This window comes from Lynx canadensis, chromosome X, assembly GCF_007474595.2.
Source record: "Lynx canadensis isolate LIC74 chromosome X, mLynCan4.pri.v2, whole genome shotgun sequence".
NCBI classification, from domain to species: Eukaryota; Metazoa; Chordata; class Mammalia; order Carnivora; family Felidae; genus Lynx; species Lynx canadensis.
The window spans coordinates 4,059,101-4,083,775 of record NC_044321.2 but is presented as its reverse complement, the minus strand read 5'-3'; the positions used below and the strand labels follow the sequence as shown (position 1 = coordinate 4,083,775).

The following is a 24,675-nucleotide window of genomic DNA, read 5'->3' as shown; positions in this document are numbered from 1 at the left end:
TCTGCCATCACGAAGTACCACGGGCTAGAAGCCCAGGTATGCAGGCGAGTGGTTCTGCCTCTGAATTCGGCCGCATTCTGAGGTGCTGGGGGCTGGGACTTCACCCCGTGACTTTTGGAAATCATGATTCGGCCCACGTCAACTTTCCCTGCCCCAAATATCAACAGAGCACAGGGCGGGGGGTGGGGGGACGATTCCGGACCAGGGGTATGCAGGCAGGCGAGCGGTTCCTGCACTTTACTTCACTGCATCTCTCTGCACACGCGAGGGCCCGGGAAGCCACCTTAAAGTCTCCTCGAACATGCGTGAGCCTTCTCTTGCTGTGTTATCTGGCTCACGCCCACCTCGGAGGGAAAACAAACCCGCGTGCACACTGTGGTATGGAGGTCTACACAGGGCTGCCTTCCAGTCTTCGGAGGCATGTCTAGGTGATCGTTACAGCCGTAAACCAGCGCGTTCAGTCATCTGTCCCCAGCCAAGTAACGAAGGGCGTGAGTTATCAGACCTGAATATAACTGGATGGCAAAGGAAATGGTAACACTCTACGATGGACTGGATGTTGGGGGTTCCTCCCCCCCCAAAATTCATAGGATGAAGCCTGAATCTCCAGTGGGGTGGTACTTGGAGGGAAGACACTGGAGAGCACGATTCTGACACCAATGCCTATTTGTGGGTTTTCCTACAAATCTAACACCAGGTGGGTGTCCTGCAGTTAAACCCAATGCTGACACACATACCTGGAGTCAGCGTCGGATCTCACAGGGGAAGTCACAGGGAAGTCTCCAACGCTGTTCCTGCTACCATCAAATTAGATGGCCCTAGCAAGGAGAGGTTGTCACCAGAGCCTCTGACGGAGCTGGTATAGATTCGAGGTTCCCAGGACCCCCTCTTGGGTTCTGCTAATTTACTAAAGTAATATAGGGGCGCCTGGGTGGCTCAGTCACTTAAGAGGCAGACTTTGGCACAGGTCATGATCTGACAGATCACAAGTTCGAGCCCCACGTCGGGCTCTGTCCTGACAGCTCAGAGCCTGGAGCCTGCTTCAGATTCTGTGCCTCCCTCTCTCTCTGCTCCTCCCCCACTCGTGCTCTATCTCTCTCAAAAATAAATTAAATAATTTTTCTTAATTTACTAAATATATACCATGTATAAAACACATGCAGTAATGTCTAGACTTCACAACATACACGTGTGACATATTAATATAATTATTAATCAGCTTTTGATGACATCATGATGGAGCCCCCCATGATGGGATTACTGAGCTTATAAGAATAGGCACCAGAGCCCCCACCCCCACCCACATGAGGACAGAGAGACAAAACAGCCACCTATGAACCAAGAAGCAGGCTGTCAGCAGGAACCGAATCCTTCAGCATCCTGGTCTTGGTTTTGGGCCTCCGGAACTGTGAGGGACAAATGTCTGCTGTCTAAGCACCCCCGTCTGTGACACTTTGGTACAGCGGCCAGAACAGACTAGCATCCTCTTAGGAAGGGTCTTCCATGTGCAATGTCCACAAAGAATTTATAAGCCTCTGACAGAGACAGTCCACTACCCTTAGGACTCACTCGGGAGGTCTTGGGTGCTTAGGTTTTTATTACCGTGTGCTGTTTACAGCTTGATCTTACTGAATACAAAAAACTACATATAACTTAGTAGACTTGATGCACAGATGCGTACCAATCCATAAAGACTATAAAGCACACACAACATATAATAAAGTACAAAAGTATATGTTTGTGCACGCATATGTGAAAAGATACGCGTACTTTGATATATGCCCTTCCCTGCTCCATCGTTATGTCTGAAGCCACTCCCAGGCCAGTTCTCCAGCTAAAGGAATGTTAAGCCGTGCAAGGAACCTTGCAGTGGGAGAGGGCGCCTTGGGCTCTCCAAACTCTCCACAGGCTTGCTAGTGCTGCCAACAGGGACCTCCAGTGTCCCGCAAGGCTTCCCTCCACACATCTCTTTGAGACCCAGCCCTGGCCCCCCCGCCAGCTGCTGCAGGGCCCCGCACAGGCAACCTGCAGAAAGGGCACCATCCACCAGCCTCAGGCTCCCCGGGACCGGGTCGGAGCCGGGGAAGGAAACGAGAGGCACCCAGGGTGAACCGCAGGGCTCGGTGGGTTTCCAAATGGGACTTGGACAACAAGCGCCTTTCCAGATACAACACACAGCAAACACACGGACACAAAAAGCAAGACAGCAAGACGAGGAAGCTGAGATAAGCTGAGACATATCTATCGTTTTTGCTTTAGCATGCATGTTCATTGTGTGGGAGAGGATCCTGATTTTCAATCTGTACGATCACTTGTGGATGTGTTTTGGACGCCACCACACTACAGTTGATTGGATCGTCTGCCGCATTTTAAACTTGTCGGGAAAAGTAAGACATCATCCCACGGGGAAAACACAATTTTGCAAACATAAATTGTAATTTGTGAAAGGAAATTCATCCTCTCTCTCTCCCCAGAAGCTCTGTTTCTATCTTTGACTGTTAGGAGAAGCAGCATCAAAGTGCATTTAGTTACATGCATAGAAATCACTTCAGGTGTGAACCTGTTTTCATTTTTTTTTCCCCCCAATCTAGCTTGTCACAAACACGACGGTTCTTGGGATTTGTTTCTGGGTTTTTTTTTTCTTTTGTTTTTGTAAATGAAGGGATATCTTCCGTCATATCCAAGAGATATATAAAATTCAAAGAAAAAATTATTTGAATCACATTTTTACATCTGTGGAGAGAAGTCCACACGACCCCCTGTCCCTCTGCAACTGCAGTGACGTATACACGTGTGTCTATATATTACACATATAATGTTGGAGTCCTAACCCCTAGGAGGCTCAGAAGATCATCTTATTCGAAGGTAGAGTCTTTACATAGATAATCAAATTAAAACGTGGTCATTAGGATAGGTAATCCCTTATAGCTGGAGTCATCACACAAAGGGGAAATTTGGACACAGAAACAGACCCACAGAGAGATGATATAAAGACATAAGAAGGCCATGTACAAGCCAAGGAGAGGCCCGGAACAATCCTGTCCTCAACGTCTCCGAAGGCATTGACCCCTGTTGGCTGTTTGTTCTCCAACCCCTGGCTTCCAGAACTGTAAGCAACATATGTGTGTTGTTCAGGCCACCCAGCCTCTTTGTTACAGCAGCTGAGCACAGTCCCCTCACTAACTAAATTGCCTTCTCTGTCAAAAAGAAATCATAAACTGTCACAGCAACAGCTCTAAAAGACACGAATTAACTGAATATATACTATTTGCTAGTACTAAGGGATTGCTTGACCCGCGTGTCTCCTTAAACATCCATCTTTCATGCCCAAGGAAAGCGAGGCACAGAGACTCCTTGCCTATCATCTTGCTCCGCTTACCCAATCCACGCAAGTCACACCGGACTTCTGGAACTTCACCAGAAATACATCCTTAAGGTCTTACAGTCTCTGGAACTTTCTAACTTCGGCTTCCTTAAAGAGGTCATCCTTATGCTTAAATATGCATATGCAACGCCAACCAACACTAAACAGAAACGGACACATAAAGGTATCTTTGAGAGTGGCCAAAAAGAAAAAAAAAATTATTTCCAGGTTGCATTCAGAAAGAATGCAAAAGGTTTAAAAAAAACAAAAAAACAAAAAACCTCGGAGCCACAAAGGCAGGTGAAGCATGAGCAGGCGAAGGCGGCAAGGCACATCCCTAATTTTGCTTCCTCCGTTTCCTATCTGATCGTTTTCGGCTGATTTTGGGAGGACGCACCAGCTGGGGATGCTCTGTCGGTGATGAAGCCAGGGGGACGGCAGCCCGGACAGACCCGCTGGCCATGCGCATGCGCCAGGCGCCCATGGGGGCGGCTGGCGCGCGAAACAGAAAGGGGAAATCTGCGAGGGTCCCGGGACGACCAATCTGGGCTCGGACGGCTGCATAACCAGGCCATCTGGCTCCACGTTTACCGGGTGGCTCGCGGTGATGCCCGCCTGAGCACCTCTACGGCCCTCCCCGCAACTGCCCCAGGGACCGTCCTTCGAGGCTCTCCCTCCGTCCTCCCACCCTTTCCAATCTCGTCCTGCATCTGCCCCCACACCGGCAGGTCGTCGCTGCGCTGCCCCGTTTGCGGGGGTGCATGCGGCCAAACTCGTGCCCGCCCGTGCCGCATCCCGGCTCCTCGGCAGAGACTGGGTGACCCTCTTAGACGCGCGCGCGCGCGCGACACAGAGGAGAGACGGAAGCGCGCGTGCGCGGCTCGGAGCGCGCACTCGACGACTCGCCAGAGACCGCCAGAGGCGCGCGTGCGCAGTGCGGCTCGGGACGTGCGGGGTGGCTCGGAGCGCGCGTGCACGGAAGCGGCTCAGGGCCCGGAGGCTCGGGGCGCGCGTGCGCAGAGCGGCTCCGGGCTCGCGCGGAGGCCTGGGGCGCGCGGGCGCGGGGCGGCGGGCGCGCGCACCTCTCTCCGCCCCTACCTGGCCGTGACGCCGGCACAATGGCGGCTTCCGTGCCCCCGCCGCGGCCCGTCACCCACCTGCTCTTTGACATGGACGGCCTCCTTCTTGGTGGGTAGCCTGCGGCCGCCACCCGCGAGGGCTGTCCGGGGAGGACGCGGGCGGTGGGAGTAGGGGGGGCGCAGCCTTTCAGGCCCGAGGGCGGCGGCGGGGCCGAGTCTGGGACCCCCAGGCGGGCAGCGGCGGCGGGAGCGCCGGGGCCATGTCGGGCCGGCCGCGCGCGGGGCTGCAGTGTCGACGCCGCCCGGGGCACTACTTCCGGTGGCCGCGCCGCGCGTGGGGACGGAGTGCGTGTGCGGGGGGGGGGGCAGCGCGCGTGGGGGCGGCGCTCGGAGACCACCGCGCGGGAGTGAAGGGTCCTTCCCGCTGTGCTTGCCGGGAGCGCCGCCCTGCCTCAGTTTCCCCACGTGCGCATCAGCCTGGTGGGTCCCTGCCGGCCTGCTCCCGGGGGCCGTCGGCGTGGGCGCCGAGGTGCACGCACCTTGCTTGTAGCATCCCACGGGGCAGGGGTCCTCAAACCGGAACGTCTGGAGGCGTTGGGGGGCACCTAGGTAGAGGGGGATGTTGCTGGAATCGGGGGGGGGGTGGCTAGAGGCCGGGCGTGCTGTTGGGGCTCCCGCGGTGCACCGGAGCGCCCCACGCCACGACACATTATCCAGCCTCAAATGCCCGGACTGCGGAGGCGGACGAGTCCTCTTAAGTGGTCTGGCTGCCCGGAGTGACCTGCGGCTCCGGCATCACTTGGGGAGGGGCTTGGCTGTGCAAGAACTCCACCCCACCGTACTTTTGAGCCCAAGGGCCTGAAAGTTGGATAAAGCACAGGGATTATCAATCCTTCTACAACGTGCTGTCTCTGGGGTTCGACTGAGAAATCCATGCTCATCAGGAAGTTCACCTGCCGTGAAAAGTTCAGGTAGAATTCAGAGAAGACAAACACCCAGAGCGTAAATGCAAATGCGGAGAGAACTGTCCTGAGGGCTACCCAAAGCCTCCGAATCCTGTTGCGTAACAGTATTGTTACTGTGTTCTGACCTCATAGCCTCCAGAAGCCCTCACAGAACTGTAAAAATGCCTGCATAATTTACGTGGGCTGCTGACCTGGTGGAGGTGTGCATACATTAAGGGGCTCGTAGCCTAGAACCCTGTAGAGGAGGATATGTGCATTCACTAATAAACAATACAACTCAGAGAGGTTAAGTCACTTGCCCAAGGTCACACAGCGGATAAGGAACAAAGCTGAGGAATGACTCCAGATCGATCTGATTCTAAATATAAATGATGTGTTCATCTTAAATGGTGAGTATGACGTCCTTCCCCCCCGCACCCCTCCTCGCCCTCTGCACTGGTCCTATTGCTAGGTGATTCAGTAGTAATAAGACTGATTTTTTTTTTTTTTAAGCCACAGAATAGAAACAGGCACTTTGAAACCAGATTAATTCCCGTAAATGTATAAAATAAATAAATTAGTAAATCCCCATAGAGGTCACCAATTGCAGAGAACAGTGCATGTAGCTCCTAAATCTGAAATGACTCCATTTCAGAAACCTTCTGGGATTCATAAGTGTCGTTGGTAGACAGGACTTTTCCTGCTCAGGTGGTCAAGAAGTTAAGTTGTCAAATAAATTCCTTATCCTCTAATGAAAGGCCCAAAGAACTGTTCTGGGAGTCTGATGAATATTAATGCAAACTGAGAGGTCTCGTTAAAATGTAATTTATTAAATTTCTAAATGAGCTGCATGCTTACCTCCGACTCCCTGCGCAAACATAGCTGCTCCCTGAAGCCAGGAATGTGGCTTCTGTCACGGGACCTGCAGGAGCAGTTACGAGCAGGGGTCTCCACTTGCCAGTTACACCAAGCGAAAGGGTTTGCCCTTTGCAACTGTCATCCAAGCCTTTGAACTGGTCAGAGAAGCAAGGATTAGTGTCCTTTGGGAAGATAAGACATGGCCCTTTTTGGTTTTTTTTCCCTCTTAGTGTCTGCCCCTTCTTTCAGATTTCACTCTGCTTTGAGGTAGTAAGGCTTTGCAGAACTTCCTCAGAAATTCACTCGTTCCGTTCTTTTTACAAAATGTCTCGTATAAGACACTGCTTTCCAAAATGTACTGCTCTGTCTCGTGCGGTCTGGTCAGTTATGCTGGTGTAGTTCATTCAGTCTGTCTGCTGTTTGCAGCACGCTGTGCTGTCCATTTGTAACCAGTCCTTTTGCGGTAGGTTTGTTAGCACGGTGAATGCATTTTCCCCTGCAAGTTCCGTTTGTCAGCCTAGCCTCCTGTACTGCTGTGCTCAGGGAAATACGGTTCAAAACAATTAGTTTCAGGAGGCAATGCTGATATCTGCGGGGAGGCTTGTTTAATCAGAGGAGAATGAGGAAGTAAATAGAAATTTTTGTGGAAAGGTTGACCACACCGAGGTACTATTTCGGACGTTTGAAATGTATGACACTGTTGTCCTTTGCAATAGAAACGACACTTTTGGATTCTCTTTTTGTTGACACAAGGTAATAATCAACTATGATCTAGGTAATAATTTTGTCTCTCAAATGCCATTTAGAGAAAGAGGAGAAGGGACTGAAATTGTTTATCAACCACGACAAGATTTCGAAGGAAGATGACAGGTATTCAATGGTGTCTCGCCTTCTGGATGGGGAAGATTATCCGGTTCGTAAAAAACTGAAATTAGGAGCAAAGTGGGGGGCGGGGGGGAAGCCTGTCGTTTTTAGCAAACAGGAAATTTGCTGTGCAGAGCAGTGCTCGTAGAAATAGGACCTGCATGAAATGTCCCACAGCAACGCTAAAACACACATGACCAACTGACCTGCGTAACACGTATGAGATTTTTTTTAAGTGGAGACCGGAGCTTCTTTCCTCAGTGGTGCCCTACCATCTGGACGCTACCGGGGTTGTGACACTTCCTCAGGAAGGTAGGGCCGAACGAAGCGTTGTCAAGATGCCTCCCTACGCACACGCATCCCCGTTGGCTGGAGATAATCATCTCATGCATGCTCTACATTTTGGAACCCCCCCACCTTGGCTGTGTGCCCTGGGGTCTCGTGCTGGGTGTGGGGGCAGCCGTGTTCTGGTACGTTCACATTCTTTCTGCCCTGCTCCCCTGGGAGCTGACCGCATGGGCTCAGGCTTTAGCTCTCCTTGCTAGGTGAAACTTGGGTTCCTTCCGTCCTTGCAGAGAAGTCAGCTGAAGTTCGGAGGGCAGTCCAAGGCCTTGCAGCTGAGGCGAGCCCACGCCCAAGGCCTTACAGCTGAGGCCTTGCAGCTGAGGAGAGCCCACGCCCAAGGCAGCGCAGACTCTGAGTTTCTCACTTTGGAATAAGATGCTGCTGGGGGTCTGGGGAAGGACCCTTTGGGAAGAGTGGACTCTAGACCATGTTGGAGAAAACTGGCCATTGCCAACAAAGCAAACCAAGTATGGGCCGGTGCTGCTACACTGTCCCCATCGGTGACACTTTCTAGTAGATCTGAACTGCGTCCTCCCCAAGTTTGTGCCTGGTGTTAGTGGTCAAACACGTCCACCTAAAATTTGTGCTTAGAGGTGGCCGTCGGTCGCCCACCACAGCTGCTCCTCTTTCTAGAATAATTGAGAAGGGATTGAGATCCAGGTTGCAGAATCCTGCTGATAACAGACTTTTGTCCAGCTGGCGGTAGGACGGAAACATTCAGCCAATCCCTGTGAGTGTGGCTGGGCCCTGCCCTGTCCTTGCCTTCTCCTGCATCGCTCAGCCCCGCACTGTGTGTGTTTGCGGCTTCACAGACTCTCATCATCGAGGGAGGACAGCACTCGCACTTTGTCACAAAGCCGTTTCTGCTCTTTTCCCCTTTCTTCTGGAAAAGCAGTGTGTTGGGCGATATTTTGGCCCCTTTTGTCTTTCTGATGATTTGCCGTTCACTCTGATTCTTTTCTTTTTAAATTCCCGTGATTTACATACCAGTCAGGGTCCCTGGTTTTTTAATGCCGTGTAAAACAGCAAGGGAAATGTTGCCCCCAAGAAGTGTCCTCAAAGCACTCATTACAAAGACGCCTGGTCACACCTAGGGAGGAGGCATTTGAAAAAGCATTGAGACACAGCCTGTAACTGGAAAATAGAAAAGCGTCCTACCACAGTGGATTGCATTTAAAAATGAGTTTCCTACGTCAAGTCTACATGAGTACCTGTGACTAGTAATTAGAGCATTTGATTTGTGGGAACTTTCACGTAATTGTGTTAAAATAGGTGGGGGCAGTCTTGGCTGTTTGGTGCAGATGTCTCTGGTTAAAGTTGCCCTCAGGACGTGTATGGAGAGTTCTGTTGAAAACATACTAATCGTAACACGTCCTGTCTTAAGAAGCTTTCTCTCCCCCCCGCCCCCCGCCAGCTCTGTAGAGGTGGACAGCTATTCTACCCGAAGTTCTGAGCTTTCGGTAGGTACATCGCCTTCCCTGTGCTCTGGCTCCCTCACACCCAGAATTCCCCATGACGTCTGTAGTCAGTAGCTGAGTCTCAGTGGGCAGAGTGTCTGTGTGGAGAGGGCCCCTGTGCGGGCGGAGGGTGGTCGCGTCCTCACACCCCTGCCTGCAGGGCGGTTTCGTCGGCATTGCTGGTGGTCCTGGGTTGGGCGGTGGGCGGCCTTTGATTCTCCTTTGCTGCTAGGTCTAGGAGCGAGGTCATGGCATACGCCCCTTTGTGATCAGTGATGCTGTACTGGAAAATCTCACACATCAACGTGGCTGGTCAGGGAGAGACGCAGGAGCCAACCAAACCTTGTGCAAGCGGCCGTAGACTGTCCTGTCTGTACCCGAAATCAGAACAGGAGCAAAATCGTGGTTTGCACATGTGAGCTTCTGTGAGACGTTGGGGGCAAGAGTCAAAATAAGCATCAGGCTTCCCTCCCTTTCATGTCCTGAGATCCCGCCCTCCCCCCTTATCTGTAGGAAAAACGGGGTGTCTTTGATGAGAACTTTGCGCATCTCTCCTCCCTAGACCAGCACGGCCGTCACCAGCTGCCTGTCACCTGGGAATGTTGTATGTCTGCCCTGCGAACAGGAAGCACACGTGGTACCCAGGGGCCTCAAATGTAGCTACTTCACCGAGGAGCTGAATCGTCCCTTTTATTTAGCTGTACTTAACCTCAGCACTCCCCGTGGTGCACCCGTGCATTCCGGACCCGTGCGTCCACTCATCCTTGTCTGCTCACATTCCCATCCTTGTCTGGTGCCAGGTGCTGTGTGGGATGCAAGCAAGCCCCTACTCTTAGTCTCAGTGTCCCGATGGGACATAAAACGTGGTGAGTGGACTCTGTGCGTAACTGGCTACTAAGCATGGCCAGGGCATGGTAGAGACAGAAAGTACTTTCAGCTGAAGTCACCTGGAGAACGTATGTCAAGTGCAGGAAGGAGCGAAGAAGAAAAACGAACATTCCAGACCAGGGGAAGAAATACGAGAGCAATAAACATGTTTTCTGAAGCAGGACAGAGTATTTTTATCAAGCAGACAGTTTGTGTTTAGAAAAAAAAAAAAGACTTCTCAGTAATGATTGTATTAGAACACAGAAGGGACGATGGTCCAGCTGAGAATACTCTAGTGTTTTCCAAGCTGGGTTCCACATGGTAGTTTTATGTACCTTTATCCTGCTGTAAATCAGAAAGCTTCACCCCTTCCTCCAATCGCATCCTTTGTTTTCCCCCATGATAGTGACTTTGGGAAGGCCGGTTACGTTATGCAATGTTCTACGTTGTGGGTTTGTCTGGTTGTCTGCGCCTGCTGTCTCCTTACCTGTCCCTCTGTTTCCCATGACCTACAAATTATGCTTAGCGGTCAGCTGGACTCAGCCATTTGTGGCAAGCACACGCAGAGCTCCTGTTGCTTTTCTGGGGAGAAGATGCACGTGGTCAGTTCTGTTGCCCTAGTCCCTGGTCGTGAGAAGCCTCGTCCTCGTAAGACGTGTGGAACTCACTCCTGTCCTCCTTGATGCCACACAGGATGTTTTGGTGGGAGGTCTCAAGCCTGAGAGCCCAGGTGTAGGTGGTGGTCATAGTGTCTCTGTGTCTTCAAGACCGGAACCATCAGGCAGAAAGGTGGGCCGGTGTGGTTACAGGGGACGCCGAGGCCACGTTGGCACACACTCGGAAAAGAGGGTGCTTGCGGGAACCGAGGATAGGTGTGCTTGGGTGGCTGTGTCTGCAGCCTGTCAACTGTAGTGCGTTTATTTCCACCTCTTCCGGACCACGTGCCGTGATCTCTGCCGTGGCTTCAGGGGATTTCATCTAAGTGCATTCAGACCTGTGCATTCAGACTCCTTGGAAACCCAAGAGTGATGGGACAGCAAATACAGTTGCTGCACTTTGTGCACTTCGGAAGCATTAACTTAGTACTTCCGACAGAGGCGGGTCTGTGCGGATATAGTTGTGCGTTCTGCACAGTTTATGTCGCTTCTCCAGCCCACAAAGCAGGATTCATGAGTCTTAAGAGTGATTAGCTTCTCAGTTTTTAAATATCATACCCAAGGAAGGGACCCAGGATAGCGAAACAATGGCTGATTGCAGTCTGGGGTCCAGGAGCTACAAGACGAGCAGAGACTACCTCCAATGCCAGAATGCAGGGAGGGGTCCCAGTGGCAAAATGTAGCATGACACAAAATCCAGAGAGTAATGACTATGATAGATCGTAATACTCTAGGAGCACCTGGGCGGCTCAGTCGGTGAAGCGTCCAGCTTCAGCTTGGGTCATGATCTCGCGGTTTGTGAGTTCGAGCCCAGTGTCGGGCTCTGTGCTGACAGCTCAGAGCCTGGAGCCTGCTTCGCATCCTGTGTCTCCTCCTCTCTCTGCCCCTCCCATGCTCATGCTCTGTCTCTCAATAATAAATAAACGATAAAAAAAATAGATTGTAATACTCTAAAAAAAAAGGAAATGTCATAATCCTCTCAAGACAGAGGAGGTGGGGAGGAAGACAGCTCTTATGAAGAATGCAGTCAATAAATATGGAAAGCATGGTTGAATTAGGGAAATCAGCATTTCACGGTCCCCACCATGAATGGTTTGGACAGGAGTCACCAATGGAAGCCAAGACCATTGGACTCAGTGTGGGGGCCATGATGGTGCCCGGACAGGGCCCGAGCGCCATGGTAGAGGATGTGCTGTCCTCAACTACCAGAACAGCTCACCTGTCTCACAGTTGGGTGGTCACCAGTTGGGTGTCTACGAGCACTTTCTCTTTTGGGAAGGTCAAAGAACAAGTAAGGGGATGCTACGTGAATACAACCAGACAAATACAAACTGCAAGGACATTCTGCAAGGTAGCCGGGCCAGACTCCTGGTCAACGTCAAATATTCTGGGGAAGCAACAGGGGTGGGCATCTGTAGTTTAGTGACGCTGACAGGGCATAAGCACTCGCCTTGCACGCCTCTCTCTTGGCGATGGCTCGTGAGCCCAGGCTGCAGCGAATGCTCTCGCTTTAAGGACTCTCTGACCCCCGTGGACTGCCCTCTGGTGTCTCTTGCGTTCATCCCAGTGACCATCGGTCAGCCCTGCCCCACTGGCACACTGTGTCTAGCCCAGTGTGGAGCCCAGAATTCTCTGTCCGACCTGGTCTGCTGCAGCGTCCCCGTGAGCCATGCACGTCATACACTCAGACTTCCCTTCCAACCTTCTCTTCCTCACCCTCGCCCCAGCCCCAAAGCATGCAAGTGCTTACTTAGTCCTAAATCCTTCAGAGCCATTTCTACGCCCTCCTGATCACCAGTGACTTTCTTTAGGCTCTCAGTGGTTTCCTCGCACAGCCACAGTGTCTCTCATGAGCCTTTACGGTGTGCTCAGCGCTCTTGTGAGCTGCGGTGTGCCTTAGTTAGGTCTGCAAGCTGGTGGCCCGCACTTAACTGCTGTCACTCCCCTTTCTGCAGAGGACGGAGCAGAGAACGAGGCAGTGATTCATCCAGGGCACTTCCGTGACCCCCACCGATACCAGTGGTGGTTCCGGAACTGTGCTCTTCCCGTGGGTGACAGGGCAGGGATCCTGCGGCAAATGAGTAGATGAAGAAGGCACTGGTGGGAGCACAGAGCTCACCAGCAGTTTTCCCCTAGAACGTTCATACATGTCTTTGAGAAATTTGGCCGCAAACTGGTCCCTACTTCCCTTCTGAGAGAGATCATTCGTGCAGGGAACCATGACCGTCAGCTCTACCTATTCTGTGTCTGGTGCCCTGTCCTGTGCCCTGCAGGTTCGCGCTTGGGTACGTGCTCAGAACACAAACATGTAAGTCATTTGTGGGTCTGCCAGTCCCAGGCTGACGAGCTCGTCCCTTCCTGAAGGCACAGCAGCGTATCTCTGCTGCAATCTTGTTCAACCAGTTGTGCTGACCTTGCCCGAAAGGCAGCAGCCTGATAAAGGCATTTACAGTCGCCCACTGGGTCATTTGGACAATACAGGAAGCCAGCCGTCCAAGCCAGTTCAGGTGACTGAAAGCTGCTAGCCCTTAGCTGGGTCCATCCACATGGCTAGGGGTTGGGGTGGGGGTGGGGGTGGGGGTGGGACTTTCCACTGTCGAAGGTTTGTTTGGGGATAGAGTTCTAAGTGGAGGAGGGATTGGAGAAAAGTCTGATCGGATGGATCCACAGAGCTCGAGGAGACAGATGGTCAGGGCGTTCATTCAGTTCATGGGTCCTACAGGCTTGGCTAAGCTGCCCAGCCAATGCCGGCTAGAGAGACCGGCGCAGGGAATGGATATCATCCCACCTCACCGCCCCTGTGCTTCTGGGGACACGGTCTGGGGTGCGGTGGCGTATGTGCTGCAGGAAGGCAGATGTTGTCCATGCTACCGCAGTGTCATTTATCTGCTCAGCTGACCCAGTTTCCTTGGGAGCCGGGAGCGGGACATGCGCCAGCAGTCCAGGGTGCCTCCCAGAGAAGATGGGTCCTGCGCTCTGTGGCCGAGCCGCAGGAAGACGTTCGGTGGAGGGCGGCCCAGGCTGAGCGTGCCCTAGGCCGGGAGGACGCTGTGCGCACATGGAAAAGGGCAGGGCTTTGGCAAAAGTGCCTGTGTGTGACCGGAGAAGAGGTTCCTCGCTGAGTGATGGGAACAGAGCTAGGAAAGTGCTCCCAGGACAGAGCCGTCTTCCTGAGGGCTTCCTGGAGCAGAGGGCGCTGTGGCAAGCTGTACATGGTGATGCAGATGGCTAAGGCCTGCCCTCTGTGGAGACGGCCAGCAGGCTGTTCCGGCTGTCCCCGTGAATGACACCAGGACCGCGTTTGTGTCTCGGGAGCCCTGTCCCACGCCACCACAGACCGGTGGCTTTGACGTGTCTCTCCCAGTTCTGGAGGCCGGAAGTAGACAGGTGTGGCCGGGGCCATGCTCCCTCCAAGGTTGTAGAGGGGGCTGTGTCCCGCCCATCCTAGCTTCTGGTGGCTCCCGCAGTCCTGGCTTTGTGGCCACATCCCTCCCACCTCTGCCTCCCTCCTTATGTGGCCTCTCATTTCCTTCCTAAAGGGACACCTGTCATTGGGCTTCGGACACACCCAGATAATACAGGATGATGTCATCTTGAGATTTTTGACTTAATCACATGTGCAAAGACCCTTTCTCCAAATAAGGTCCCATTCACAGGGTCCAGGAAGGTGGGACGTGGATGCATCTGTTTGAGACTCTCCACGCAGCCCATTGCAAGGACACAGAGGGCTGGTGTGGAAGGAAGAGGAGAAGCCTGGTTCAGGGGCAGTTTAGTTCATGACACAGTTTGCAGGGACCGAGGCAGACAGATGTGGCCGGGATTCCCTCCTGCCGTGGCTGAATTGCACGGGCTCGTCCCCAAGCACCGCAGACACAAGGCTTTGGAAAAGTGAGCAGTTCTGTTCCGGGCACGGATACATGTTGACTTTCAGTCGCCTGAAAGTCTGGCCACATTTACGTTGATGTCATGGTTGGGGCGGGGGTGGGAATCCCATAGATGCCTACGGCAGGCATCACCCTGCCGAGAGAACCACAAGAAATGGCCATCCGTCTAGGCCCATCTTTGAACTGTGCTGGTACCCGGAAGACATTTCACATTTGCATGTGGACGTCCCCCTGCCCGCGTGTGATGCACATACTCACAGACCTGGATGGTAGGTCTAGGAAGGAAGGATCTGGGAACTCAGCCAAATGGACCTCCACCCATCGCGTTCTGCTATGCGTCTTGATTTGCTTCGTTTACTTTTGCATGGAAATAGCAAAGAAGGAAATTGATTTGGGGCCAGGAGGACAGTGTGTTACCTGCTACGGGGAGTGGGTGGGGATCCTTCATCATTTCCGGGCTTCCCTTCGGCCCTCTGATTCCTCCTGAGCCCTGTGCCAAAGCCTGCCATTTGGGTCCTGTCCGTGTGGACGTGTGAGCACGCCAAGTGCTGTCATTCGCTTGTCATTCGCTTTGAAAGGGTCTGAGTCCTCGAACAAGGAAGGGCATCTACCCCGAAGTACAGTTTACAGGCTGCTCCCGGATGAGAGTGAGGAAGTAGCCCTCTGCCGACAGGCGGTCTTTGCTGGCGGGTTTTGCTTCCAGTCTGTCCCTTCGTGTGGGTATTTGGGGGCAGGCGGCCTGCTTACGGTGCTCTGAGGGCACCGTGGGCAAAACCCTGGCTCCTAGACCATGTGGTCCACCGGCGTTCGGAGCCAGGTCAGTTCCGTGGACTGTTGGGGTCTGAGCACGTAGAACAGTGCCCAGACGCGGTGTGTGTGTGTCGTCAGAGAAACCCCAGTCAGTATGTAGCTGGTGGTGTGGATAGCCGCCGTGTATACCTGCGTGGCGGGGACGAGCGTGGACGAGAGGAGACGGTGGGAGGGGACCCCTCGCTTCTCTCCAGCCTGCATTCTCAATACAGCGCAGCCAGTAAGAGAACAGAAAGTGGCACAGAACCTGGGATATCCGTGGGCGTGTGCCCTGAGATGTTCAGGGTTGTTAACTGTCGTTAATGAAATGTTGGGCTGTAACTAATGACCTCCTGGCACCTCTCTGCTATATACTCGCCTTCTCTAATTATGTCCAAAGCAGTGGCTGCCAACCGCCGAAGGCCAAGGACTCTGTCCTGTCTTCCCACATAAGAACCACACTCACCGTGTCACTTCACCTGCGGGAGCTCAGAGTCCAGCTGCATTTAAGTGCAATTATATTTAATACGTACTTGCCAGGTACAGAAAAGAGATCATGACGGCTTGTGCTGGGAACTTATAATCTAAGATACGAATTATTGATTATTCACAGAATAATCACCTTGGGCCTCGCTCTTGGGTCGGACAGCTGTCTGGATCCTGTCCATGGCACCCCTCGTTTGCATCAACACTAGCCTGTAAATGCAGGGCCTAATATAGCCTGGGTGTGTGTTACGTGGGTAATGGGAACATATTTCCCTGGGTGGGAAGATTATCAGTAGAAAGTGGGTACCCACATTCATATGGAGGAAACCCTCCTGATACACCCTGTGTATTTCTTAGTTCCAAATGTCCCCGCTCACCTTTTCCTGAATGTGGCGAACTCCATTCTGGAATCAGCTGACATTGCCAGGAGCTGATTTCTGCCTTGGGGCAGAACCCTTTCTCCCCAACCCTTTCTCAGTCTCTGATTCTCTCTCTCTCTCTCTCTCTCTCTCTCTGGCCCACTTCCTGTGTTCAGACTTGACGACTCTACACCTTGGTTTTAAAAATATACCAACTGTTAATGTTATCAGTTCAAAACATTTAATTTCTGCCTACTCTGTGTGCAAACGTATTAGGCTTACACCATCAACGCTAAGAGGCCATAACAGCCTCTGGTTCTATTTACAATTTCTGTCACCAACTTAAACACCTTTATGGTCGTTAAACCATATTTATAAAGCCACTAGGTTTTATGTCCTTGTTCACTACTCTTGTCCGATTTAGCCAATGGAACCTTTTTGAATAGCCAACGATCACTTTCCCCTAATAAATGAAGTTGATTAAGAACGATGAATCTGAAGTTCACTTCACTGTTCCAGGAGAAGTCAGTTAACATCATCTTAACGTGTGAGTGAAGATTAGTAATTTCAGTGCGCGTTTAAAAGTTTATTTATGGCACTGTGGCCCCAATGGGCCAAATTCAATTAAAGACTATAAGTCACAAAGTATTAAATAGCACACAAGAGTTTATTTGGTGGTCTTCCTTCCCTTAAACATCACTGAATATCTTGGGCACCGAATGAGCTACCTGTCCCTTAGGGAAAATCCGTCCTCTACCAGATACTTTTCCCACCCAGCTGATTAAATTTTGCATTTTTTAACACACGTAAATGTCTTTCCACTTAAATCCAATACTCTTTGAACTCGACAAGAATTCTCCATTCTGATTATAGGTCCCAGCTTTAAGCAAGTCCTAGGGAGGGCTATGAAAATGGCGTCTGATTGAAGGCGATATCTTTCATGTACTGGGTCTGACTTAGAGTAACATCTTATCAGGCCATAGACTGACATGCCTCAGAAAATGAACATGCGGCCGGCCTTAACTCTGTGTCCATGGACCCTCTACGTGTTCACAGAGAGGAGGTGTCATTAGTTGCCCCTTTGCCGCTGGAAGTCAGGACACCAACCCCGTACCCTTTGATCAAGACTGCTCCCCCATCACTGCTTTTGAGTATCGGTGGTGCACTCTCCATGGACGGAGGGACCCACACCTTGCTGCTCGTGGTTCTTTGCAGAAACCCTGAGTACAGTTCAGTAAAATCTGAGATTTGCAAACCAACTTAGGTCATGTGAGCATATTCTTTTAAATAAAAGGATCTTGATTGGGGGTGCCTGGGTGGCTCAGTCAGTTGAGCGTCCGACTTCGGCTCCTCAGGTCATGATCTCACAGTTCGTGGGTTGAGCCCTGCGTCGGGCTTTGTGCTGACAGCTCAGAGCCCGGAACCTGCTTCGGATTCTGTGTCCTGTGTCTCGCTCTCTCTCTGCCCCTCTCCCATTCGTGCTCTGTCTCTCTCTGTCTCAGAAATAAATAAACATTAAAAAAAATTTAAAAAAACTATACTGGAATTAAAATAAAAATAAAAAATAAAATAAAATAAAAAGGATCTTGATTATTTGTTGATTGCTCTCCTAGTCCCTCCCCATTTTGAAAAATAAGATGTGTAAGGAGACCTTAAGTGGTTGGTTGGGTATGCCCTAGACAGAAAGAAATACCAAGTAGATAAAGATTTATTAGAACTCCATGGACCGGACTGAGACTCCCCAAAATTCACCAGTTGAAACCCTTCACTCCCAGGCCCTCAGAATGGGGCTGTGTGTGGAAGTGGGGTCTTTAAAGTGGTGACTAAGGTAAAATGAGGTCAGTAGGGCAGGCCCTGATCCCATAGGGCTGGTGTCCTTGTAAGAAGAAGAGATTAGGGGGTGCCTGCGTGGCTCACTCAGTTAAGCCTCTGACTCTTGATTTGGCTCAGGTCACGATCTCACGGTTTTGTGAGTTCAAGCCCCACGTTGGCTCTGTGCTGATAGCACGGACCCTGCTGGAGATTCTCTCTCTCTCTCTCTCTCTCTCTTTCTGTCTGTCACTCCCCTGCTTGCTGTCTTTCTCAAAAATTAATAATAAATAAAAAACCAGGGGGAATTAGGACACGGGCACACACAGAGGGATGGCCACGTGAGGATGCGGGGAGAAGACGGTTTACACGCCAAGGAGACAGGCCTCAAGGGGGAACCAGCCTCGGCCCTGCCTGGATTTCAGGCTCACAGCCTGCAGTATTGGGAGTGGGAAAGGTCTGTTAAGCCTCCCGGTCTGTGTTCCTTTGGTATGGCAGACCAGTCCACCCAGGAGTTTAGAATTTTTGATAGCCTGAAGGGATCCAGCAGTCTGCACCAAGGTTCGACAGTCTTCGCCCTGGGGACGGAATGCTCTGGGATGTACAGAGCTGGGATGTACAGACGGAATGCTCTGGGATGTACTGGCTGTGCCAGTGGGAACACCACGGAAGTTTCTCCAGTCTTCCTTGGGTCCTCTTTCCACAGTTGAGTTTTGTGACATTTCTCCACCCCCATACACACACACACACACACACACACAAAACTGCTTAAACAAAAAGCACGCCCTGACAGCCAAAGGAATATGCCTGGACGTGATGCATTTTGTGTCTTTAAAGGAGGAGCACTTTGTAGTGATCAGTGCTGAGTTCACCGCAGTGTGATTCCTAGATGTCACGATGCTTTGCCTCGCCCTAAATTAAAACTGTTTCTGGCGTCGTCTCCCTACTAATGCTTACACTGCTGGTGTTGTATCCCAGCAGGCCCTCTGCGGGGGCTTCCTTCATACCAGTGGTAAGGACAGAAGGCGAGGACGGGCAGGGCAGGCCGCTGAAAGGTAGATCCCGAAGAGAATGGAAGCTGTTCTTTCGGCGGGGAAAGAACGTCTTTCAGCCTTGCATTTTGTGGAGGACATCTGCTGGTTTTCATTTATTCAAAAGGCATAAAAACATATGGATTCATCATTAAACCATAAAGCCTGGGGCCTTCGGAAGCTAATTCTTGGCAGAGTTTACACATCTGCAATATAAGAAAGACACATCCATCTAGAACGCGGTGGTTGTCTGTTTGTCCCCTAAAATTCAAGAAGGACTTAAATTATTGATGTTCGTGACACGTGCCAGTGGGACATGGGAAAGAAGAACCCAGCGATTAATGAGATTTGTGCGTCTGCGATTGTGATGTAGCACTAAGAAAGGCCAAGGCCACGGTGTTCTTTAACAGCTGGTGGCCAGCCTCAGGGAAGTGTCACACGTAGTGCCATGAACCGTCTGTAGCTGCCTTTGACCTCCGGTTGTTAAGGTCCTCGTCAACGACATGTTCAGGAAATTTTGTTCTTTCTTACGCCGGGTGTTTGGTCTGCTTGAGACTCACTGTCTCGAGAAGTCCAGTGAAAAAAAGGAAAAACAGGTGGCCGAGAACGTTTCTTATTGTGTTACTTTTCTATTGCCGTAGTCACCAGTTAAGACAACACAGACGTCTTACAACAGCGACATTGTGCAGGTCGGAAATCCCGTATCTGTCTCGCGGGCTGAACTCTTGGTGTCCTTTCTGGAGATGCGTTCCTTTCTGGAGGCTTGGGATTCCCTTGCCTTCTCCAGCCACATGCGGGCGGCCTCATTCCGTGGCTCACGGCCTCTTGCTCGTCTTCAGCCTATCCACACGCTCCACGTCTCTGACCATTGTTTGGTAATACGGGCGTTTGGGGCCATCCACTTCCCTCCCAGCACTGCCTGCTCCCCGAAGATTTGGGGGTGTCGTGTTTTCATTTTCATTCGCCCCACAGGATCTCTGAGTTTCCCTTATCATTTCCTCTTTGGCCTTTGAATATACAGGTAAGTTGTGTACTTTCCACGTATTCTTGCCAATTTCCCCAGTAGGTTTTCTATTACCAGCTTCTATTTTCATCCCACTGTAGATTGGGGAAGGATTTTGCATGATTTCAAGCGTTTGTCAGTTTACGGCACCTTGGCCTAGCATACCGTCTTCCCTGGAGAAGGTGTGTTTTCTTCGGCCGGGGGGAACATTCCGCAAATGTCTACTAAGTCCAGCTGGTTGGCGGTGTTTACGTAGTTCACGGTGTTAAGTCTAGTCCCCTCTATCCTTGCTGCTTTTAATCTAGTTCTACCCCTTATTAAAAGCGTCATATCCAAATCTCCAACTGCTATTGTTGAATTATCTATTTCTCCCAATGGTTTTATCAGTTTCTCTTTTATGTAATTGGGGCTCTGTTGTGGAGTTCATACGTGTTTATAATTGTCGCATCTTTAGAATACGGAATGACCTCTCTATAAAATGCTTCTGTTAGATTTCTTTGCTTTGTAACCACGACAGGCATTTGTCTTGAATCTCTGTGGTGTGATGTAGCCAATCTGCTTCTCTTTTGGTTGCTGTGCACCTTGCCTATCGTTTCAAACCTCCTTGAAATCTTGTGCTTCTCTCGACGTAAACTGTGTCTTGCAGACACGTTATACTTGAAGCATGGTCTTCTTGTTTTAAAATCCGTTCTGGCAGGGTTTAGCCTTTAATTGGGGGTTTTAATCATTTGCATCAAATGCCACTCCTGATAAAACAGGATTTTTGTATGGCATATTGTTTTGTGTATGTCTTATTTTGTTCCTTCATTTCTTCATGGAGAAGTTATACTGCCTTCTTTCATATTAACTAGATACTTTCTAGTGTACTATTTTCTTAAAAATATAATTTATTGTCAAATTGACTAACATACAATGTGTAGAGTGTGCTGTTGATTTTGGGGGTAGATTCCCATGGTCCATTGCTTACATACAACACCCAGTGCTCATCCCAACAAGTGCCCTCCTCAATGCCCGTCACCCACCTCCCCTCCCTCCCATCCCTCATCGACCCTCCGTTTGTTCTCTGTATTTAAGAGTCTCTTATGCTTTGCCTCCTTCCCTCTCTGTTTGTAACTATTTTTTTTCCTTTCTCTTCCCCCATGCTCTTCTGTTAAGTTTCTTAAGATCCACATATGAGTGAAAACATAAGGTATCCATCATTTTCTGACTCACTTATTTCACTCAGCATAATACCCTCCGGTTCTATCCATGTTGCTACAAATGGCCAGATTTCGTTCTTTCTCATTGCTAAGTGGTATTCCATTGTATATATAAACCACATCATGTTTATCCATTCGTCAGTTGATGGACATTTAGGCTCTTTCCATAATTTGGCTGTTGAAAGTGCTGCTATGAACATTGGGGTACAAGTGCCCCTATACATCAGTACTCCTGTATCCCTTGGGTAATTCCTAGCAGTGCTATTGCTGGGTCATAGGGTAGATCCATTTTTAATTTTTTGAGGAATCTCCACACTGTTTTCCAGAGCGGCTGCACCAGTTTGCATTTCCACCAACAGTACAAGAGGGTTCCCATTTCTCCACATCTTCTCCAGCATCTGTAGTGTCCTGATTTGTTCATTTTAGCCACTCTGACTGGCATGATGTGGTATCTCAGGGTGGTTTTGATTTGTATTTCCCTAATGAGGAGTGACATTGAGCATCTTTTCATGTGCCTGTTGGCCATCTGGATATCTTCTTTGGAGAGTGTCTATTCATGTCTTCTGCCCATTTCTTCACTGGATTATTTGTTTTTTGGGTGTTGAGTTTGATAAGTTCTTTGTAGATTTTGGATACTAACCCTTTATCTGATATGTTGTTTGCAGAGATCTTCTTCCATTCTGTCGGTTGTCTTAGTTTTGCTGATTTCTTCGCTGTGCAGAAAGTCTTTAGTTTGATGAGGTCCCAGTAGTTCATTTTTGCTTTTGTTTCCCTTGCCTCCAGAGACATGTTGAGTAAGAAGTTGCTGCGGCCAAGATCAAAGAGGTTTTTGCCTGTTTTCTCCTCGAGGATTTTAATGGTTTCCTGTCTCACGTTTAGGTCTTTCATCCATTTTGAGTTTATTTTTGTGTATGGTGTAAGAAAGTGGTACAGGTTCATTCTTGTGCATGTTGCTGTGCAGTTCTCCCAGCACCATTTGTTAAAGAGACTGTCTTTTTTCCATTGGATATTCTTGCCTGCTTTGTCAAAGATTAGTTGGCCATACATTTGTGGGTTCAGTTCTGGGGTCTCTATTCTATTCCATTGGTCTATGTGTCTGTTTTGTGCCAATATCGTACTGTGTTGATGATTACAGCTTTGTAGTAGAAGCTAAAGTCTGGGATTGCGATGCCTCTGTTTTGGTTTTCTTCTTAAATATTACTTTTGCTATTTGGGGTCTTTTGTGGTTCCATAGAAATTTTAGGATTGCTTGTTCTAGCTTTGAGAAGAATGCCAGTGCAGTTTTGATTGGGATTGCACTGAATGTGTAGATTGCTTTGGGTAATATTGACATTTATATTGACATTTTAACAATATTTATTCTTCCAATCCATGGCATGGAATGTTTTTCCATTTGTTTGTGTCTTCTTTAATTTCTTTCATGAGCTTTCTCCTTCATAAGTTTTCAGCATACAGGTTTTTCCATTTTGGTTAGGTTTATTCCTAGGTATTTGATGGTTCTTGGTGCAATTGTAAACGGGATCAATTTCTTGATTTCTCTTTCTGTTGCTTCATTATTGGTATAGGGAAATGCAACCAATTTCTGTACATTGATTTTGGACCCTGAGGCTTTGCTGAATTCATGGATTAGTTCTAGCAGTCTTTTGGTGGAGTCTTTTGAGTTTTCCGTATAGAGTATCATGTCCTCTGCGAAAACTGAAAGTTTGACTTTTTCTTGGCCAATTTTGATGCCTTTGATTTCCTTTTGTTGGGTGATTGCTGATGCTAGAACTTCCAACACCATCTTAAACAACAGCGGTGAGAATGGACATCCCTGTTCTGTTCCTGACCCTAGGGGGAAAGCTCTCAGGTTTTTCCCCATTGGGGATGATACTAGCTGTGGGCTTTCCCTATATGGCTCTTATGAGAAAAGTATAGAACACTTTCCGAATTTGCCTGTCATCCGTGCTCAGGGGCCATGCCAGTCTTCTCTGTATCGTCCAGTTTTAGTGTATGTGCTGCCGAAGCAAGCACTCTACCGTTTTAATTATCCTCTTGTTTCTTTTATCATGTATTATATACGTTCTTAGTTCTTCTCTTAGTGGTTGCTCTGAATATTACAGTTAATATCTTTTTTTTTTAATTTTTTTAATGTTTATTTAGTTTTGAGAGAGAGTTAGATAGAGTGTGAGACAGAAAGAGGCAGAGAGAGTGGGAGACCCAGAATCTGAAGCAGGCTCCAGGCACTGACCTGTCAGCACAGAGCCCGACATGGGGCTCGAACCCACGGACTGTGAGATCATGACCTGAGCCGAGGTCAGACGCTCTACCACTGAGCCACCCAGGTGCCCCAATTACAGTTAACATCTTAATGTGTCACCACCTAGTTGGCACTAATGCCAGCTTAGCTTAAAACTTACGCCAAAACTTTGCTCCTACGTGGCTCCATCGTCTCCCCCCTCCTTCGTGCTGTTGCTGTCATGAGAATTTCATCGTTCAACATTATGTGCACATAAATAGAGATTTATAATCATTGCTTAGTGTAACTGTCTTTTGAATCGGATTTTAAAAAAAGATTTACAGACAAAAACACATTTATCTTGTCTTTTATGTACCCCCATGGGTAAAATCTCACTCCCCTCCCCCACATTTGTGAACCGTTGCTTTAAGGAATATAAAAAAGTGTTGGAGCATCCCTATTGAGCATAATTTCAGCATAATCTAAAACTGCCAAAGAAATTTTTGAGTTGGCCACTGCATAACGAGCCAAAAAACAAATATGCTGGTAGAAAAAGTATCGCATGTGTAAGTATTTCCAAACCTTACTTGATAATAGTTTGCAAAACAAAAAACAAGTTATCTGTCATTTTGGGTTGTAGGCCACCTTCAAGTTAGAACTTTTCTTGGGGTGCAGCTGACAACAGTGTTGATGGAGAAGGGACATAGATACCTAATCGTGCTAGCAATGGTATCAGTTTGACGTGGGGAGAAGTCTTTTTGGAGACCGTGGTTGAGTTTCCCCGGGCTGCACGGTCAGGGGGCATTACACAGTCTGAGAAAACTTCTGTTACGTTCGACGTCCTGCGTGTGCGAGTGGGCGAGCAGAGTCCAGACGTGCTGCGTGTGCAGTGTTTCTACTTCACCCCGAGCACGGAGGCGCGGCTGTGTCCCTGAGTCCTGCATCCTGTCACTCAGTGGTGCTTGGGGCTCTCAGTCACAATCCGGGGCCGACCCCTTTGCCGTCCCGTAACACAGCGGTGCCCGCTTCAGGGAACAGCGGGCTCTCGTCGCCACATGCATATTCTGAGATTCCGATTCCGCCTCAAGGACTCCACTTGGGACACATGAGACGAACACATGTACGACAGGGAGCGGCCATCACTATCTGGGACTGGGGAAAAACTGGTGTGAAACGCCTGTTTTCTCTATGCAATCTGCTGAAAGTATGCTTTTAAAAAGAGAACCCGGGCACTTGAATGGGTCAGTGGTTTGGTAAGTGTCTGACTCTTGATTTCAGCTCAGGTCACGATCTCACAGTTCGTGAGTCCGAGCCCCATGTCAGGCTCGGTGCTCACAGCACGCAGCCTGCTTGGGACTCTCTGTCTCCCTCTCTCTCTCTGCCCCTCCCCTGCACGTGAGCTCCCTATATCTCTGCCCATCTGTCTCTCTGTCTCAAAATAAATAAACGAACGTTGAAACAAA

At 49.8% G+C, this 24,675-nt stretch overlaps 2 protein-coding genes and 1 non-coding gene across 6 annotated transcripts in view; 1 reads left to right on the top strand and 2 right to left on the bottom strand.

Moving 5' to 3' along the window:
- The window catches only part of STS (steroid sulfatase), a 163,368-nt gene extending 158,147 nt beyond the window's left edge, over positions 1-5,221 (bottom strand). Inside the window, exon 1 of one of the 2 annotated variants that reach the window (XM_030306408.2) lies at positions 4,983-5,221. The gene's annotated coding sequence lies outside the window, so the exon portion shown is untranslated. Of the gene's footprint in view, positions 1-4,521; positions 4,623-4,982 lie in introns of those variants that run through there. The other variant, XM_030306410.1, reaches the window with a different exon arrangement.
- LOC115507884 (pseudouridine 5'-phosphatase) overlaps positions 4,452-24,675 on the top strand; it is a 174,369-nt gene continuing 154,145 nt past the window's right edge. For all 3 annotated transcript variants that reach the window (XR_004343253.1, XM_030306412.1, XM_030306413.1), the window contains exon 1: positions 4,452-4,552. Coding sequence is in view for 2 of the 3 variants with exons in the window: in XM_030306412.1 (XP_030162272.1) it covers positions 4,483-4,552 (70 nt within the window). In the remaining variant the exon portion in view is untranslated. The remainder of the gene's footprint in view (positions 4,553-24,675) is intronic.
- Positions 22,902-23,007, bottom strand: LOC115507932. Its single transcript, XR_003966852.1, has one exon. It is a non-coding gene; the product is annotated as a U6 spliceosomal RNA (small nuclear RNA).